At 34.3% G+C, this 20,928-nt stretch overlaps 2 protein-coding genes across 5 annotated transcripts in view; both read left to right on the top strand.

Moving 5' to 3' along the window:
* Positions 1-6,026, top strand: part of LOC100180445 (cystathionine beta-synthase-like) — an 8,713-nt gene extending 2,687 nt beyond the window's left edge. The window contains exons 5-17 of the mRNA XM_009859940.3: positions 253-332; positions 848-982; positions 1,270-1,339; positions 1,427-1,518; positions 1,690-1,811; positions 2,012-2,100; positions 3,361-3,466; positions 3,688-3,765; positions 4,061-4,195; positions 4,549-4,657; positions 4,711-4,795; positions 5,170-5,229; positions 5,729-6,026. Coding sequence (XP_009858242.1) covers positions 253-332; positions 848-982; positions 1,270-1,339; positions 1,427-1,518; positions 1,690-1,811; positions 2,012-2,100; positions 3,361-3,466; positions 3,688-3,765; positions 4,061-4,195; positions 4,549-4,657; positions 4,711-4,795; positions 5,170-5,229; positions 5,729-5,802 — 1,235 coding nt within the window. The 3' untranslated portion in view covers positions 5,803-6,026. The remainder of the gene's footprint in view (positions 1-252; positions 333-847; positions 983-1,269; positions 1,340-1,426; positions 1,519-1,689; positions 1,812-2,011; positions 2,101-3,360; positions 3,467-3,687; positions 3,766-4,060; positions 4,196-4,548; positions 4,658-4,710; positions 4,796-5,169; positions 5,230-5,728) is intronic.
* A 5,137-nt stretch (positions 6,027-11,163) lies between these two features.
* LOC100178077 (hemicentin-1) lies at positions 11,164-19,466 on the top strand. Of its 4 annotated transcripts, XM_002120849.5 has the most exons (20): positions 11,164-11,308; positions 13,788-13,886; positions 13,945-14,090; positions 14,363-14,471; positions 14,547-14,675; positions 14,956-14,982; positions 15,251-15,339; positions 15,397-15,465; positions 15,527-15,593; positions 15,673-15,781; positions 16,154-16,284; positions 16,388-16,525; positions 16,620-16,727; positions 16,795-16,926; positions 16,981-17,127; positions 17,342-17,368; positions 17,647-17,757; positions 17,919-18,008; positions 18,078-18,145; positions 18,395-19,466. In XM_002120849.5, exons 1-20 carry the CDS (start codon positions 11,263-11,265, stop codon positions 18,395-18,397), a joined length of 1,845 nt encoding a protein of 614 aa, XP_002120885.1. In that variant the 5' UTR covers positions 11,164-11,262; the 3' UTR covers positions 18,398-19,466. The 4 variants fall into 4 exon arrangements, with proteins under 4 accessions (XP_002120885.1, XP_009858241.1, XP_009858238.1 ...); XM_009859939.2 differs by lacking the exon at positions 17,342-17,368; XM_009859936.2 differs by having other exon boundaries at positions 16,795-17,127.
* Positions 19,467-20,928: the final 1,462 nt, after the last annotated feature.

Below are 20,928 nucleotides of genomic sequence, written 5' to 3'. Positions count from 1 at the left end.
ACTGATTAGTTGCCACTGGGTTGGAGCAATTGACGTTAAGTTTCTTGCCCAAGGACACATACGCCCACAACGGTAGCAGCGGCGAGCCTTGAACCCATTAACCTATTGGTTACAGGCAGGGGCGCTAACCACTATGCCGGACATATATGTTCAGTATTTGTTGTTATATATGTCATTATTTATTGTTTCTTTTCTACTATATACTATTTCATTTTTTCTATTTGTTTACCTTTTACTAATTTATTTCTTCAGGAATTGGCTTGGCGTTGGCTTCAGCAGTAAAGGGATACCGATGCATAATTGTCATGCCAGAAAAAATGAGCCAAGAAAAGGTGAGAATATTATTTTAATGGATTTCTGCAGTTATTTTTATATATTATATAAATAGTTTATTGCAAATGCCACCTGAAGACTTTTTCTGAATGGATGTTATTTATAATTAGATTGCAATGTGAAAGTCCATAGCACCCTTTGTGATATGGATATGTCAATATGTGGTAATGTATGCATGGTGTTTCTGTATTGTACTGCATAGGGAAATTATATTAACATAGACTTTAGCACTTTGTAGTTCAAATTAATAAATACACCTAAAATTTATTAGCGGAATAATATTTCTGTATCATTATTCATTACCCAAACGTTCATGAACAATTAAAATTTACAAAATTGAAATTAAATTTAAACTTATATCCAATTGAACTCTGACATAGACATCTTTATTCTAACATAGATGTGTTGGTGCCGAACACTTATTAATTAGTTAGGTTAATAACAATAGTTAACAAAGTTTTCATAAACAGCCAGTAAAATCTTAATTTGACCTCAAGTGTACACCTTGTGACAGGTGAACATATTAAAAGCGCTTGGAGCTGAAATTGTGCGAACACCAACGAGTGCTAGGTTTGACATGCCAGAATCTCACATCAGAGTTGCTCAAAAACTGGAGAGTGAAATACCAAATGCTGTTATCCTTGATCAAGTAAAGCTTTATCATATCGCTGTTTAAGTGTTTATATGTTGTATAATGTCACCCAAATGTATTTTCATATTTCATAACATTTATTTTTGTTTTTCATTTTTTTAAATTCATTTTTAATAATATAGTAAATACTTAAATTTTGCTTCTGTGTATAAACAATAAAAGCTATTTTAGACATAAAGCAGGATGTTAAAACATGTGTTATACTTGTCAAGACTTAGACATTATACCATAACGCTGAAGATTGACATGATGTCACAATTTACAACAAATGTATTTTTATTCAGTACCGAAACCCAGGTAACCCATTGGCCCACTATGACACAACAGCTGAAGAAATTTTAAAACAATGTGGAGGTAAGAGTATGTTTTGCAATGAACAGCAGAAATTAAATTTATATAGTATGAGTACCTCCCAGTCATTAATATTTTTACCTCACATAGGTCAGATTGATATGCTGGTATCTGGTGCAGGAACAGGTGGAACAGTCACTGGTATTGGTCGTAAACTGAAAGAAAAGTGTCCGAATTGCCAGGTGTAGTAAGCTTTATCCACAGTAATGGTTATGGTTCCGAATTATCAAATCGATATTCCAATAATTACAGGTTTACTACATCCACCAATCGAAATGTTAAATTTGCTTTTTTTGCTTTGCAACAAACCTTCTCAATAAAAATATTCTTAATATTTTTTCTAATTTTTAAAGGTGATTGGAGTCGATCCTGAGGGTTCGGACCTTGCACTTCCCGAAGAGCTGAATAAAACGGATGTCAGTTACTATGAAGTTGAAGGGATTGGATATGACTTTATACCATCTGTTCTGGACAGGTACCTTAACACATTGCATAATTTAAAGGACTGTCAATAGGTTTTAAATGCCGTATGCTGAAAAATTAACTCAAACTTGAGAAAACTACTAAACTAGGTAGTTGAGGGATTGTGGTTTTTGTTTGTTTGAATTAGTTAATGTCTCAATAAGCCTCGGGCATGAACAACTGTGTAGACAATAAATAACTCCTATTGCATAGGTCAGTCATTGATAAATGGTATAAATCAAAGGACAAGGATTCCTTACTTATGGCAAGGAAGTTGATAAGAACTGAAGGTTTACTGTGTGGTAAGAAACCTTATTTTCAGCAACTGTGATGTAATTATCTTGAATAAAGTGTTACAACAAAACATTTAAAGAGTAATCCAGTAATGTATTATAGTTATATTATCACTATTGGTGATTACCCAGTTTGTAGAATCTAGATATTGAATATTTAAGATCAAATATCACAACAACCAGATTTATATTTTCATACAATGCTTAACACTTTCGGCGCCGCACTAATTTGAACAACCGGACACTGGGTGCCGCAAGAATTTTGGATTTTATTAAATTTTTAATAAGCTTTGAATTACAATTGAAAGTCGCGAATTATACAACAGTAAGCAACAGGAATCCAAGAAACAACAGTGACATATCCATGTTATCCCCTTTGTGTGGACGTATAACATCACTACCAATTTATCCATATCTTTACTATTCGTCACAGCCGTAACAATAAGAATTGGACAAAACAAAACTTCACAACATCATAATTGTAATGATCAGACTATAAAACTTTGAAGTTTGAACCATTATTCATAATTATTCCAGCAGTGGCAGCAGTGAAAACATTGTAAACTAGTAAATATTGCGTAAAATATACTTGAAATCGTCAGAAACAGCTGATCGCAGGATCACAAGCTAATTGTTCAAAAATAACGTAATCTCAAAGCAGATGTTCGCATTTAGTCTCAATGCAGCCTAGATCGAGCGCACGTATATATACGTGGTTTACTATTAGTTTAAACGCAATGCGGCACCCGTAACAATGAAAAAATGCTAAAACGTATATATACGTGTGATGGCACCGAAACCATTGTTGCTTAAACGTATATATACGTAGATTGGCGCCGAAAGTGTTAAAGTTTGCAAATAGTGAAGGCAAACCTCCCAATGTTAATATATCTTAACTATTTTGCCTGCTGTTAATTTATTTGATGTACATAAGTAACAAATTCATACAAAATGATTTTCTACATTAACATTTGTATACACAAACATACATCTGGTATGTTGACCATGTAAGACACGGTTTCTCAACTTTCTGCTGTGTTGCCTAAGTAAATACCAACCATAAATTAATAACAGTGGCAAACCAATGTCTAAACATGCGTTAAATTAGTTTTCGGAATACCGATCATTAGATTTTCTTAACCTCTAATTGACAACCCAATCAAATGAAGACCCACTGTTACTGTTTCACATCAACCCAGGGGTTGCACTCGAAAGGAATCATTAAAATATGAAAAAAAGTTCTTACTTTCTTTAACAATGCAAAACTAGGTGGAAGCAGTGGAACTGCAGCATATATTGCTGTTGAAGCTGCTAAGGAATTGAAAGAAGGACAGAAGTGTGTTGTAGTCCTTCCAGATTCAATCAGAAACTACATGTGAGAATGATTTTTGTTTTTTAAAACAACTTTCGACCTCGAACTTGGGAAGCTAAAACTTCTGTTAAGTTTTACTAAAGTAAATTTTAAGATCTTTTTAAGATTTTTTACTTGGGCCACACATTTAAGTGTTGTGATATTCAGTATGGTGATGGTAAAGTCTCTGACGGCTGCTGAGCCAGTCATGCAGTTTGGAATAATTTCACATATTTCTTCGCTAGGACAAAACATCTTACAGAAGATTGGATGATTGAACGTAACTTTATTACAAAGGATAAACCAGAAGTAAAAGGAGCTCCGTGAGTTTTTTGTTTATTTATTTTAATTGTTTTGTGAATGTAATATTACTTCTTTATTGTAGGTACCTTGTTTAATCGGAAAATAAATATCTCTTCTTTTAAGTGACTTTATGGCGTTAAAATTCTAGTAAACAAAAGGTGTCACATGAAATATGGACCAGGATTAAATGTAGTATTACTGTAACCAACGTTTCACTAGTGAATAGTTGATCCAAAGTTACTATGAAATTTATTTTCATAGGTTACATAAATATATTAGCCAAATGTAACGAACCTTTATATTTTTACTTAACAGTTGGATGGACTTGAATGTTGGAGACATGAATTTGGCTTCCCCGGTGTCCATACCACCTGTGATGTGTTGTCAGGAAGCTCTAGATATCATGAGAGCACAAGGTTTTGACCAGTTGCCAGTTGTGGATGCTACTGGGTAAATATATACTCTAGTCTAGTTCATCTCGAGCATTTTAGTATCACTATTACATGTTAAATGTTTGGTTTTATCTCTGACATAAACCAGTGTCCTGCACCTTATGTCAACACATGATTACTCCTTATGCAACTTTATTGGTGATAGTTTTCATGCAGCATTTTAAATGAAGAACATTAGATTCCAAGCTATATATGGCCAAATGCCAACCACCAGGTTAAAGCAATTAAGCATCTAGCTCATGCACACAAGTCAATAAAGCAGCATTAAGTTTCAAACCAAATGTTCCCCGGTTAAGGGGTATTTAACGAGTCATGGTGCTTTCCTATTTTCACTAATGTAGTATTATATAGAAATGTACATGGAACAGTTACTGTTGGAAACATGATGTCTAACTTCACTGCAGGAAAGATTACATGGTTGGATCCTGTGTCTAAGTGTCTCTATTCAAAGTTTAAAAAGGTAAGCGTGTATTATTACAAATTAAAAGCATTTTTCAACCCATTGTTTTTCAGGTTCAAATTGAAGACAAACTTTCCACTTTGTCTCGAATCTTTGAAACTGATCACTTTGCTATTGTGATGGGACCAACATTACAATGTATGTAAACAGATAAGAAACTAAGGCTTGAAACTAGTTGGTCTATTATTAACTCCTTATCATCACACTTATTCTTGTATGGAGGGGGGTCTTGTTATAATACAGTACTTGTGTTGAGTCTTACAGCTCATGATTAGTTAATAGTTATTATTAGTTATTACACACCATATGTGATGGCGTCATACATCTGGTGTCTATATACGAGGTCCCAATGTATTAATATGCATCTTTTTGGGTCAGTTATCTTTTTCCTAAAGAAGACACATGTTGACATAATGTTTAGCATTAAGTTTTGGTTCGTCATTGTGCCACTACACACAATTATTATGGTTGCTTATTTTTACATTATATTTAAAGTATTTTTTTTTCTTTAGTTGATCTAGTAGACGTAGGGTCACCATCTAAGGAATTGCAAAAGAAATCTGTTAGAGCAGGTTTGTTTTTAATTGAAATCAAAATTGACTATATATTAACTCATTTTTACTATATATTAAAACGGACGATTTAAGTTCCATTTAGGAACCTTGGCTGTTTTTACAAGTTTTTTTAGGTATTCTGAAGCAACTTTTACATACACAGGTGTTTCTGTAAATTATCCTCTTTTGCTTCTAATAAATGTTGTTTTTTACGATTATATTGTAATTTATAGGCTATTCATAATAAATTGTTTTTTGTCAGAATTTTAGCAAAACTTAACTCCACATATGTCGTTAAAGTGCCCTATAAATTTTTTTCACAACATTTTTCAAAATGTATATTTGATTGTTTTTTAACTAGCACAAACACCTGTGTCGCTAGAGAGCAATATGCAACAGTTAGTCAAAAATATAAAATAAAATTTGTTTAAAAATATCTCTTTCCTAAAGTCTTATTACATAATAATTTTATTCATTTTTTCTGCATATTATTTTTACAATTTATTTATTTATCCAGAAAAAGGTGGTGAAAACATCTCTGGAATCTTGTCTTGCGTCGACTTTTTGAATTTTCTTGCAACTCTCAAGTAGAAGTATGTTAATATCATACTCCGTAGATGCACATGTATAAGTTAACATGTATATAAAATAAAGCTTTTAACATTTAGTTTGTGTAAAATGGGGCAGATGTTAGCACTATTTATTATAACTAATCTTGGTTGAGACTACTGCAGTTTTTTACCGTTAAGCCTTTTTCAACTAACAATACTTATTGCGTTCCATAGTAGTGTAGTAAATAAATAACATACCATCTACAAAGTTTTAATTTGTAAAGGAAAATGGAAGTAGTTAGAAGCATTGAGGAAAAATGTTAAGATCAAAGTAATAATAATGGTCATTTTTTTATTCACCTGAACATCACACCATGTGTAGTGTTTCATGTGCGCTATGGCAAGACGCAACTTTTATTAACAAATATCCCTAAGTATCTTGCCCTAAGAGCCACTACAATTGTAAATATTGCAAACTACAAATTTTACTGTCGGTTACAATCGGATACAAATCTCTATCATGAGCATTGAAACTAGTGATATGGTAGGCAAGGAAAGGACTTTTTTTAAATAAAGTACCCATTTCATAATAAATGAACAAAAATTGCACCAGTCTTACAGTCCAACAAATTGCGTGGCAAAGGCCGTCACTGTTAGGTATTAAAGTTCTGTGTAAAATGGATACGACGCTTTTTCAATAGCTAAAAAGAGCTAATAATAGGGAACTTATTAAATGCTTGTTCAATCATGTCAAAACAGGGGGCAAGCCTATCGTTTAAATTAGGGATGAAATCCACAAAAAAATAAGTTTTGAAATTATATATAAAAAGTTTACGTGGCAAAGAAACTAGCACAGGCTGTTATTTGTAGGTTAACTACACGTTGCAGAATACTATTAATATGAAATCCTTTTTTTTGTCCTATCTTTTCCCACATTGTAGTTTTGTAGGTTTTTATTGCCTAACTTTGAAGGTTTGTTTTTAATTCAATAATTTAAACCCCAGAGTTATTCAAATGTATTATGCTATTTAATTACTAAGATATATTAAAAATATATTCGAAATTCAGTCACAGACACTTGGAGACATTTGATGAGAAGTGGCTTAAACAGTGCAGCAATAGCCAACTTGTGGCAGAAATATACACTTTAATTTTAGTTAATACTATTTCGTTTTGTTATTACAGGAGACATTTGATGAGAAGTGGCTTAAACAGTGCAGCAATAGCCAACTTGTGGCAGAAATATACACTTTAATTTTAGTTAATACTATTTCGTTTTGTTATTACAAGTTTATATCTGTTTTCAGGATACAATATTTGTCAATTGATGTTCGAACAATTCATACAATAACCTACTGTAGGAGTGTTAATAACATGTTTATTGCTAATAATGTGTTTTAGTATATTTTTTAGAATAGTTGTATAATGTTTGTTCGGCACTTTGGCAAAGTGGTTTGAGCCCCTGCCTGTAACCTAGAGGTAATGGGTTCGAGGCTCGTCGCTGCTACCATTGTGGGCGTATGTGTCCTTGGGAAAGACATTTAACGGCAATTGCTCCAACCCATTGGTCACTAATGAGTTGTCCAATGTATTAGACATACAAAAAAATGATCACCCATGAAGTAACATACAAGGCAGCTCATCAGCTAGAACGAGTGTATGAACAGCCGTATTTTTCGTATTTTAACGACTGTAGTTTTCCGGCCACGCGAGGACAAGGTAAGTTAACATTCATTCTTTCATAGTACTAATTTGTGGTATCACACAAAAAACGTCATAAACATTTTGATTTTGAAAGTATTGGGCAATTTGTGCTTAAGGGTCCTGTCTTATCCCACTATTTTATAATCAGTTGGTACACTTCTACACGCTTATTTTCAATTTTAAGCGTTCATACACTTAAGTTCAATTTAGACTTTAATAACTTATTTCATTGGGTTATCTCTGCCTATTTTTTTATAAAGACATGTGTAGGAGTATTAATGGGACATTTAAAAGGGAGTATTAGTAACTACCTTGTACATAGACTGTTAACAAACGTAATGTCATAACACAACCGCATATATAATGTTCATACCACACGGTTCATGCGCCAAGTGATGGTTTACATAGATAAACATAGTAACCGCTTTATGTAGTTAATTTAATGAAAAATTCCGCCGGTGGCTTACACCTTAACATTCCGATGTTATGACGCAGTCAAGAGTTTGAGAATTCAAAGCACGCACGGGTTGCGTTAAAACTTACCGCTTCACTGGTTAGGAGTTCACGTGCGACATGTAACTTGTATCCTATTTTCGACAAACTCTACGACACTTAGAAAATTGATAAATAAAAAGTCAGCGAATCTGTAACATGCTTAAAGTAACTATAGAAGAAAACTGGAGTTGATGGTACCATAACAAAATGGCAACTACCATTAACATACTTTTACTCTTAATAATGAGGTGCTACATTTGCCTCCCGCCCACGCAAACAACACGACGAAATTTTAGCATTTTGGTGTGATTCACCTGACTGCGCTAACCGGGACATTCGTTCTTGTTGAGTCGTTTGCTAAAAGTTCATTATAGTTTAAACAACTAAACTGTTGGTGCAAGTTTTAGAGAGCCGAAAGCGTTCGTCGAAAGTGTGGCGCGAAGTAGTTTAGAAAGCTGCTGATTGAAGCCGGTGGCGATTACAACAGATTTACAGGACGTTCCCTCTTCTACGCTATCGATTAACTTTTGTCTTGCCCGGTTTTGTGTTGTCCCGGCTAGCAATTATAAATTTATGAAGGTAATAGTTTGAGGGTCTTATTTTAATTACTCAGTGTGTACATGACAGCAACAATAATAAGCTGGAAGAGTTTAGAAAGTTGTTTACTTAGAATGATTTTCAAATCGAATTCGTCGACGGTACACAGTGCAGGAAATATCCAGTATAACCTTAAAGGATTCGAAATGATCAGGATGCTGCGTTGTGACAAATTGGCTTCGAAGATCGTCAACGCCCTACGGTATATCGACGATTTGCCTAGATGTGCACAATAGTAGCATGCTGTTAGTGAAAATGCGGTTGGATCCAATCTGTAGCTCTACGGTATCGCTATCTGACTGAACAATGCGATCCAACGACGTCACGTGGCGACGCGGGAAAGCTCACAATTGCCTCACCGGAGTCGATAAGAATGATTAAGTAGACCGAGTTTTGTAATTCAATGAAAGCCAGTGTTTGAAATAGAACGAAAGGTCTAAAGTTGCAAGTGTGCCAGGTATTATCTCATATACGGGTCACACAGTGTATTAAAAGTTAATAAAAAAAAGTTAAAAAGGGTAGCTGAACTGCTGAAAACAATTCAATAAAAAATACTCCTGTTTGTTCCAATGGAACTTATCAACACAAACTAACTTGAATCCGTTGTAGCATAAAATTATCTACTTCTATTTGGGTTATAGTATTTGTAAGAACACTTATTATATTCGCGAATGAAATGCCTTCCCATACTTGCAGTTTTAACGGAGCAACTAATGTAGTCGCCCCAGGCTACAATAAATAATGCGCACGCCTGTGTAGTAAGTCATATTACTGAATTTAGTTGATTATCATTGTACCAGTCGTTGTACTAATAAATAATAGGTATTCGTAAAAGCAGCTTCATCTGCAGGCTGCAGCACTTCACAAATATAATTTCACCAAATACCGAAACAAATTGCTCCTAGATCGTTTGCTTGGCGATAACGTTAAGTGGGGTTGTGTAAACAGCATGCTGAATGGTACAACGTGCTGTTTTCACTTTAAGTTGTATTCGTATCATCAAATTTAGCTTTATGGAATGCCCATACTTTAAACAATTAACTAAGGAAACCAGGTTTTTATTAAAATGGTTGTCATGTAGCGGTATGTGATGTCATTTTGTCCGTGGCTTTGTCATATTATCATATTGTACGTTTTAAACGCAACAACACCCATAATAAACCGAGGTATACTGGGGTTAACAAACGCGTTAAATGTACTCGTGTTAAGTGGTCCGTATCGATTCAGAAAAACACCGGGTCGAAGGAAAATGCAGATTACGCACTACTCACGAACTCATTCTCGCGAGTTACCAGCGAAAAACGCAAAGCAGAGGAAAAAAATCGTTGGCGAATGTACTCTAAATGGCGATGCGATGAAGCGCAACACGGACGTGTTCCGTCGCTCACTCGCTTGCTTTTTTCTCATCGTTGTTGAGAAGATGCCCCGCCCTTTGTGGCGCTGCTGCTGTGAATTACTGCGTATAACGCTTTCCTGATTGCTCTCATTAGCTTGTCATAAATTGGTTCGCAGATGCAGGAATCATCACAGTGGTGACATGCAGTCCCAAGGCAATCTAATAAATAGTTAAAGTCAAAGTAAAAAGCAGACAGAACATACAAAGGTTGCCAGTGTAAGGAACTTCTCAGTCAAATGCATGAGTTTAAGTGAGCAAAGTTAGCTGTATGATTCAAATTAGTTGAATTAATGTTCGGAATAATTTGCAATTCCATGTTCGACAAGTTGGTGTTTACTGCTAAGGTTTTTGTTTGTTTAGAAGATGGCGGCATCGCTTTCCACCTAGGTAGTACTTTGTCCGAAGTAAATATTGACTATTTGTTGATTAAACCGCGTTGGTGATTACATAGATTCCTTATACGACGTTGATAAGATACCATAGGTTCATGTGACGTCTATGGCCATTCCATGGCAAATGTTTTATACAGTTGTTTCAATAAGGTATTTCTCCTTAATTGACCCAGCCTCGCTTTGCTTAAAAGCACTTAAACGATCAAAACGTATCAGAGAAGAAACACTAAAGCCCGTCATCGTGTTGTTTCAAGCCATTTGCGCGAGTTTCAAGTTGTGTTAGCGATTAGTATTTCAACCAACGTATTAAATTTCATGTAATGGGCTGGTGTCGTACGACGTGGCACAACACAAATTATAACTTTTACCTTACAGCTTACACAATACACTGTAATGTATGGTAAACAAAGAACAATCGAAGAACTGTAAAATCGTAACCCCACGACTACCATAGAGGCATAGACCGTTGTTAATTGTTTAAAGAACGATTAGGATATTATGTGCTAAAGGTGTCCCGTCTTACCCCAAAGTACTATATCGTCAATGAAAGTAAACTTTCAGTTACTGCATGTTTGTTATCAGATGGAGCCGCGGGCGGTAGATTTTTAACATGTACCTACATATCAACGCCGTGCTTCTAAAATAGAATTGGTTAGGCTTATACAGTGCTGGAATTGCTTCATAAGCAGTTTATAGCACGCGTAAACAGAAGGGCAACGTCAATACAGAATGTTTAGTTTAGGAAACAATGAAAAATAACTACTCAACTAATTAATTTATTTTAAAGTTATCCGCTAAATTGTATATATTTTCCATTAATTAACGCAATTAATTAACTTATCTTATTACAGAATAATCTAGTTTTCACAGACTTTCTACATTAAGGCATTGCTGCTGCAGTTTTTACTACTAAGACATGATGATCTGCATTCGTATTGTATTGGGCCTATTTTTTATTGCAAGTAAGTGGTTGTTTATTATTTTTCCTGTCCGTTTAAACGAACTTCTATATTCCAACATTGTTAACCTTGAGTCGGGGTAAAAACGTTGTAGCAGTAATGAAAGCATGTGTGGAATTTTGTGAGGTAGTTTCGTGAATTTACAATCGCACATTCCTGTTGCCAAGTTGGCCCGCGGTTTATATTCCCCTTTGTGTATTTCTCTAAATGTAACTCCCTCGTGGAGATTGGATATTCGTATAATGTAGTGAACCTAAGCACAGCCCACGCGTCTAGCTGTATTTTTTGTGCAAACTTCCGCCACACCTGTTAATTGTTTAGATATCACTCCAACCGTTTCGTGCCCCTATTCATTGTATGCAGCCACTAATCTATTATTTTGCGCGCGTGTACTAGTAACGCAACCAAAGTATGCCACGTTTACAACTTCTAACATTCGAGTGTTAAATCATTTCGTCGAGGCGCCGGCAAAGTGGCCTACTTTTTGCTACGCACACAGAATAAAAGCATTTATGCTGATGCATAAATAAATAAGGCTGGCTCTTCGTTGTGAGGTATAATAGTCCGCTTTTCTTGTATTTACAATTCATAACAAACTAGTCACGCGTTTCACAATCACTTTGGTTTACGCTATCTACAACGACCTTCAGTGTTGTACTTTACATACGCGTCTGGTTTCGCTTTGGTTTCCGAATTTTACACTATTGTTTGTTCAAACATGGTACTTTATGAATCTAACATTCGAATGTTATCCACTTGTCATTACATCATAATTGAAGCTTAATTTTTATGGATGTGCCAGAAGCTAAAAGGTCGGTCGCAAACTCCACATGGTGTACATTTAGAACCTAATTCTTTGTTTAAATGTTTAGTTAGTGATTACGTTTATTATTTGTGGCAACTTGGGAATTACACATTCTTTCAAAGAGGCCGCATATGTCAATAACGTCCAAGCGTTTTATCTGAGTTCAACTTTTAATGTGATGGATACGATATTTTTAGCAGCCGAGTTAGATTGATCACTTGTTAATATTGTGAGCGGCAATTCATCTTATATTTCTGTCGTTCTAAGAACCCCAAGCGGTTCTAAATAATCCGACAGCGCTCAAACATCTTATGCGTGGGACATGGTTGCTCACTCGTGAAATCGCTTTTATTTTAGAACTCAGCAGTGCGTATCTTATGTCCGTGTATATTGTACTTTAGCAACACTGGGTCACATTATTTCCAAATTTATTGAATGTTTTGCTTCACGCATAGTTTACCCGAAAAACCGTTGGACCGTGTTACAGACTGGCACTGAACGCTCTGCTATTAATCATACTTCAAGTATCAAGTATGATTAACGAAAAAGCCATCGTAATTTACAGATTATAAGTTACAACAGAATAAAACTGAATCTCTAAACTGGGCACGTTTTGTCTGACCTTCCGCGTCTGCAACAACTGGTTGTCATTTGTCCCATGAGATATCGCATGTCTGTAACGGCTGGCTCCATCTGCTTTAAATAATTACCGCATTGATTTTAATTGTGACAAATGGTTGAAATATTCACTTTAGGGATTTCGTCATTCCATTGAAGCGCTTGCATTGATTAAAAAATAATTCCTTTGTAATATAAATTAATTATGCGCAGCCTACTTGGAGAGCTGGGACAAATTAAATTAATGTTCGAAAAAGCCTGTAAAAAGTAAAATATTTTGAAGTTACAAATCGATTTGTTTTTTTTTAAGTTCCAGTGATGTCACTGTCGGCTAGATAAACACGTGTCACTCCTACGCAAAAAATATTACCTAATACGGGTATTGTAGAGTTTAGCCTAGAGCCCTACGACCCTCTTTTTGTAGTTTAAAAACCGAAAGTGTGACCACGTTCCCACGCTGATACGAGACAAAGACACTTCCGTATTTTTATCTCCGGTCTTTGGACGTTTACGTTTTTAAAGGCACGGGCATTTAAAACCGTAGAATTAATTTACTGATATCAAACATTTGATCAGAGAATCAAAACACACTGCCATGCGAAACTGCTTTATTGTATCTTTTGATGTGAATTAACGACCGACAGTCTATGTTTGCAATGACACATTGGACAATAAGATTCTAGACATTACGTCATATTACGATCTTATTGACGCCACTTTTCAGTACTTCCTCTTTCAAGTTACATTCGCTTCGCCTCAAATATCTTACAACGTGTAGCTGGTTAATTTTTTGGAAAATTCGTATAGTATATATACCTAATTTCTTTACCGTGGTGGTGCATATGAAAAGACTATTTACCATTTTTTTTAGGGTTATAACGTCATTGTGAAACCGTGCCATCTTACCCACGGTTAAACATGTTTTATTCATAGCTCGCTTATCGATTTTCTTTCTTAGTAACTGGTAAGGCTGCTTAACGTTAAGGGGGGTTATTTTGAATGTATTTATTTAATTGTAAAATACTGAACAGTTTATTTATAACACTTTTTCTTTTACAGAATGCAGTGCTCAAATCACTTTTATGCTTCAAAATGTTACGGCCGAAGTTGGCAGTGATGCAGTTATACCATGTATATATGAAACTGTTGGGCTTGAAGGTATGTGTATATAGTCAGTCTCAATTTTCAACCCTCATTTCTCATCTAATTCCTTTAGGCATGATACCAACGATCAGGTGGTACGCACAACAAGAAAGTAGCAGACCACGTCTCTACGTATTCGTGCAAGGTGATGAAGGATCGACATTTAAGGGAAAAGGCATCACAAGAAACCTTACCATTGGGATGGATGGGTCACTTATCGTACGTATACCACATACCTACAGTACACTTGCATGGAATATTATTCAAACGTATAGTATTGTGGGGTAAGATGGAATACCGCATCGAAATTCCATATTTCCCGATTTTGTTTTAAACAATAAACAAGGCTTATATAGAGCCATAAAGATAAATATTCTTTGTTCACTACTAAATGGAAAGAGACAAGAGAATGAAAACGCGTTTCATTTCAAATGTTTAATGCATGCTGATACATATTAGTTATTAAATATAGCATTTCACTTACATTTTAGATTCCCCAAGTAACTCTCGCCGATAATGATGAATTTTCCAAGCTAGTTTGCGAAGTAGATTTTGCCAGCGGTGGCCAAGCTGAAGGTCCCCTTACTTTTGGTGTTTATTGTAAGTATTGACTGTTTGGAATTCCCCTTTGTCCCACTTATGTTTAATAATGTATACCAATCTTTGTCTTTCCAGCATTCCCTACTACTGAGCCAGTTACAACAAGTGACTTGACTGAATTTGAATCTAGCGAAGAAAAAGTCATTGTCGGTAGTTGTGAAAGTGGAAGTGGGTATCCTGAACCAGTGATAACATTTTACAAAGGTATAAAACCTTCTGATGCACCTCTTTTGGCTATGCAGTTAAAAGCTTATTGAAACTTCGCTAACCTTTTAATTTAATCACTTTCTTAACATTTGTAACAGTCTTGCTAAAATGTAACTTTCTTTGCTGTAAGTTAAAATGCAGTTTTGAGTTTTTCTTAGCTTTTGTAGCACTTGTAAATTTAAAATACCAGTTTTACACTCTTAACATTTGCTTGTTACTTACTATTAACATATACTAACTAACTTTTTTCTTTGTGGTGTTTTCTTCTGAATAAAAGGATCTGAGCTGATCAGTAGTAATAGCGGTGAGTTGAATATAGTGTGGGGAATGTGTTTATTAGTTCTGGCTCTTCCTATTAGAATATTGCATGATACAAATTTTATGTAAGTGCACTCCTGACTGTTGACATATAAGTACCTGACTGTTGACGTGAACTTAAATTTGATACACTGAATAAGGATGATTAATGTATATATTATAAAAAAGACTTATCATTGACATTACTGTCGTATTTGGAAGTTGTTCACTATAGAAAAGCTTCATATACCATTAACGAGTTGTTTTGCTACCAGGTGATGAGAAAGTTAACGAAGGTGAAGCTAATGACTTTCTCAATGTATTCAACTCTGGAATAATAAAAACCTCCGAAACAGATGGCACTGTAAGTTGTACTACCATTTAAAGGTGTTTTAATGCTAATGTTTTTAATTTTTTTCAGACCTCAGTAAAAAAAACTCTCAGCATTCCATTAAGCAAGGCGGACGATAACATGCAATTTTACTGCGTTGTAAGTTATTTTATATTTTTTATTAAAAATAATTGAAAAAAATCGCTGTCATATTTTACAGGTCACCACAACCATGGGAAGCGAAAGCAAGATGCAAAATGCAACCATGCCATTATTCAGAGTTAAATGTAAATTTGTTTTGCAATATCTTATAGACTATATCTATACTACAAGATGCAGATTTTATAATAAATTTCTTTAATTTAGACCCAACTGATGAAGTAACAGTAACAAGTGATTCTAATATGATTGAGATCGGTGATACGATCATGCTTACATGCGAAGGAAATGGTTATCCCGAACCAAGCATAACAAGGTAAGCATTGTATGGGTAAGATTGGGAAAGTGTTCTTGTCTAAACCGCAGGATATCATTTCGATGTAGCTTTACTTTTGCAGGCATATAAATATTAAGGCTACCCAACATGTTGGGATAAAAAGTTCCATTTATTCCTTCAAAGTAGCCATTTTTGTTCATATTTTTCTTATGCATCCCAGTTTCACAGTACACAAAGGTTGATTGCAGAGTACAAAAAAACTATGAAGAGACTAAAAGCAAAATAGACGTTAAAGTACGCATGGACAGTAAACTTTTTATGGGTTTTATTCAAAAAGCATTGCTGATAAACTCTAGTGCCCATTTTACCACCCTATAACATACTCATTTTGTATTAACATTTTTTTTAAAGCTTCAACGAGGGAACTTCTTCAACAATAAGTGTCACGGTCACTAAGGAGGATAACAACAGAGTGATTGAATGCACAGCCACCAACCCAACATCTGTTCCAGTTACTGGAAGTTATACTATTAATGTAAATTGTAAGTAAATGCAAAAACAGTGCATTAAATGTATGGTCACTCTACATTTATCTATATATTTTATTTATTTTTATCTATATTTTGCTATGTATTTCTTTTACAGATCTTGACACACCTATGATAACTGGAAGCGAAATTGTAAAGCTCGGTGCAGCATTTGAACTCTCTTGTGCTTCAAGTGGAAACCCACAAGTTTCATCTATTATGTGGAAAAAGAACGGCCAAGATTATTCTCAATCAAGTAATAATACTTTTTTGGGTGTTTCTCATTGAGTAATACAAGAACTCTATTCCATTTCTTTAATAGCTTATTAACTGGTATATTGCTTTTACAGATCCTATCAATGTGGCATCAGCTGCGTTTTCTGACCAGGGTTTATACCAGTGTGTTGCTACTAATGGAGATAAGACAGCTACTCAAGAAATTGAAGTGACAGTCAATGGTAAGTTCTATTGCATGGAGCAATATCTCCTACTGTTCTATATAATTCTAATGTGGATATTGTCCAGGATTGAGTGTTAACAACGAGGAAAAGATCTTTGAATCAATCGACTCTGGAAATACTGCAGAAATGGTTTGTGTTGCTGAAGCTAACCCTGCACCAAGCTTTGTGTGGGCACGTGTTGGCTCGGAAGAGGAAGGTATGCATGACATTGGTTTAAATTTACAGATACAAAACCCATTCATTTTAATAGTCACTGAAGCTATTCTTACTCAAAATGGAATGACATACACAAGCACATTGACTGTGGGACCACTTGATAAAACATTTTCAAATGTAAAATATACTTGTACGGTGTCAGCTGATGGAGAGACTGTAGAAAAGTCATTTGTTTTACCAGGTATGTAGCTTTCGTTGGTATAATCATCTTTACGCACTCTTGTAGTATTAGCTGCTAGCTTCAACTTAGTATAATCAATTTTAACAAAATGGATCATATTTTTTAACAATATAATCCCTATTAACATTCTTAATGCTTTTATATGGTGGTAAATTATCAATAAGAGCATGAAATTAACCTTTCTAACCTTCTGTACCTTTATTTCTCTTCAAAGAAATAGAAACGGACAAACCAGAGAAAGGTGATTAACGCATGTTAACATATGTCTTTCCTGTTTGTTTCAATTGCATGTTTTAATTTTATTATCTGTATAAAAATTAAGATGTCACTTACATATCCCCACATAGCAACTTAAAAAGGTGTAACACAAGTGTCCATATCTCATTACATGTACCTTTATGCCCACAACGCTGTTTGTGATTTTGTTTGAATTTGCCAACATTGTGACATTTTAATATATCAGTGAACATATATTGTAAAATAAACTATAACATAAAGCTGTAAAACTGTATTCAACAGAAATTCTTGACAAATCTGGTTCTCCAACTGCTGGTATTATAATTGGCATCCTTGTCGCTTTGCTGGTAGTTGCCATCATCATTGCTGTTTTATATAACAAAGGAATTATATGTAAGTTGGTTTTATAACTTTGTAATAATTAAAATTGCAATTCAACAAAGTGAGTGTTCTGTTGGTTGTATGTGGAGGTAACATTTTTTAACCAATAACATGCCATAATAAATTAGGTTATCATCACTTTTTAGTTATAACTAAACATAAACATACAACAGGCAACAAAGGAGAAAAGGGTGATGAGAATGCAGAAGATATTGCCGTGGAAATCAACAAAGATGATGCAGCTAATGATGATGTAGAAGCAGGTGGGTAATATCAAAATATGAAATAGAAGTGATGAGAAATATTGAGCTAATAAATAATATTTGTTTTAGCGCGTAAACCTGAAGATGCTGCTGAACCTGAAGAAGACACAAGACTTGTTAATGGAAACGGTGATCAAGTAAGTTCTTTGTCTTCAAAAATCATATAATATTTAAGCATTAAACAATTTTTATTTCTCCAACTTTATTGTAGTCTAAATTTAAAATAGCTGTTCTTGTCAACTTTTTTTTACTGACTGGTCGAGGTATTATTTAGACTGTCCTTATCGGAACAAAAATTGTTTTTTGTTTAAATTTTATTTGTGAAGACCTTTTATTTTTGCTTTGCCGGCAACAATAGATTATATCTGATTGTATTCCATTTACAGTGATCACCATACAACGACGATTAAAGATTTTATGCAATTGCAATGGTCCGGTGACACATTATAAACACTTGGTGTTTCAAGACACAATTTCTTTGTATGCTACCAACCACCTAACATACATGGTGTTTTAAAACATTGTAACACGTTAACGGATAAGGACAATCGTGGTGGCATACTGGTTTGTGTCTCGTTTTTTTATCTATTGGCCAATATATTGCTTTCATAACTAAATGCGATCGTTACTAAATCAAGAATGAACGTATTTCTTGACGTTCGTTGTGCCATCCATGTTTTATTGCATTTCTTATAAACCGTGAATTCCGGTGCCATGTCGTGTATATATGCATTTTACTACTGATGCGTTGTAGCCGGTAACAGCATTGTTAAACGCAGTGTTTTTAATGTTACACACAAAACTATTACCTTTACATATATGACATTAAATATTCAACATAACGTTTTTATTTGAAAACATTTTCTCACTAATCCAAGCAAATAACTTCCACATATATATTTACTGCACCGAGTTTCATAATGTAAATAGATGTGTTCAAAATTTTAACTCACAAGCCATTGTTGACATGATACGCCTTTTCACGCTTTTTATGCCAACCTGGTATGGTTGTTAAAGCCAGCTATATATTTAACAACCATAAATTTAGAATTTCAGGATTTTAGTGCGTTTTTCCACACCCTATGATATTTCTTTTTTTGGACCTTAAACATACAACACGATCTACATTGTGAACTACAACGACTGTACACTTGATTCTGTCCACAATTTTTCGTTTGTTGCTATTTTTATTTCTTATGTGTATATTGGCTTATTGTTCACTCGAGATAGTTAGCAAAATAAGTTCACCAAATATCATTATAGAGACTAGCAATTCTTTCCCTGCTACTATATATGAGTTACATTTATATTTGATGCTATTTCGCTACGAATCCATAACTACTTCCATACTATTTTATAATCTATTGTTAATTGAACGTAAACCAAAGCGACTAACATTAAATTTAAGTTAACACCTTTTTGGAATAAGTTAATTAAATACAAGAACTTTCGAGTACACTGTGTTGTTTTATCCAAGAAAGTTTGTTTGCATGGATATTTCGAAATCCTTGACCTACATACAGTCCATCGCAGTTTATATTTTTTACGGTTAATATATCTGTGTGCTGAACAGTTTATGCCTGTTGCCAATATTTTTAGTCTTCCCTGTCATGTTTTGTTTCCGGTGGACCACTTTAGTTTTGCACCGTATATAGACAAAAAATCTTTGTTTAAATCTTCCTTTAAAACTTTTTTTATAAAATCTTTTTTCACGGGCTCCCATTTGATGATAGACAAAACATATTTTACAGTATTCGACAGTATTCTCACGGTGCGCGACAAAGGCGGTTGCTATTGTTAAGTAATAAAGTTCGGAAATGGATAAATACAACATATTTTTCAATGGCTGAAAAAAGCATAAAATTTTGAATGTTCGCCGAATCACGTATTTCTGTGGGGTAAGATAGGACACCTTTAACAAATAAAAATATACAAATATCCTGATTGTGTTTCAAAGAATTAACAACGGTCAATGAGAGTTCTGGAGATACGCTAGTTCATTAAATGTTTTTTAGTTTACTACCAAATCGGAAAATAGAATGTAAGGTGTCCCGTCTCCCCTCACCCAACTCTTTAAACTGTTAAAACCTGCAGTTTGCTGATTTGAATTATTCCAGTACTGAATTAAAAAATAGGATGAAGTATTTCCTATAATTTGATTTTTTTTCATAAATTATTTTCAGTTTTGCCTAAAAAACTGAGATAAAATAAATTACCTTCCTAAAATTATATATAGTAGGGTGGGGGAAGATGGGACACTTTGTCAGACAAGACTTTTTTTTAATTTTCTTTTTATGAACCCCCATTTAATGATAATCAGGAAAATAAGGTTGCAGAATTATTCGACAGTATTATCACGACTTTATAAAACGCCCGTCAAAGCTGATTACTGTTTTTAAATAATAGAAAAATATGTAAAATAGAAACAGTATACTTTGAACAGGTAAAAATTGAAATAGTAAGGTGCTATTTTCTAATGCTCGCTAAATCCAAAGTTAATATAGACCAAGTTAGGAAACGGATTGTAAAACAACGAGTCTTGTTATCCATTGTCGCGCGTCTATGACGTCATAGACGCCACCATTACGGAGCCCACGGCATAGCATTTTATCATTGCTGGGTGCTGTTTTTCGTTTAAACATTGCGATTTTTTAAAAACCAAGCACTTCTGCGCGTAAAAATGGCTTTCTACTAATGTTATATCTTATCACAATAATAAACCCCACAAAAATAATCAACTTTTATTGAACACTCTATCGATTAAAGAGTAAAAAAACAGAAAATATCAAGTTTACTAACCAAAATCAAAAAAGAACATGTTTAAAATATAAAAATACAAACAAAAACGCATAACATTACCATAAACTGGTGTATCTACCTGCAGTTTTGCATGTAAATTGCCGTGATTTTACTTTTTGGC

This window comes from Ciona intestinalis, chromosome 4, assembly GCF_000224145.3.
Source record: "Ciona intestinalis chromosome 4, KH, whole genome shotgun sequence".
NCBI classification, from domain to species: Eukaryota; Metazoa; Chordata; class Ascidiacea; order Phlebobranchia; family Cionidae; genus Ciona; species Ciona intestinalis.
The sequence above is the reverse complement of the archived record's forward strand: the minus strand, read 5'-3'. Positions and strand labels throughout refer to the sequence as shown.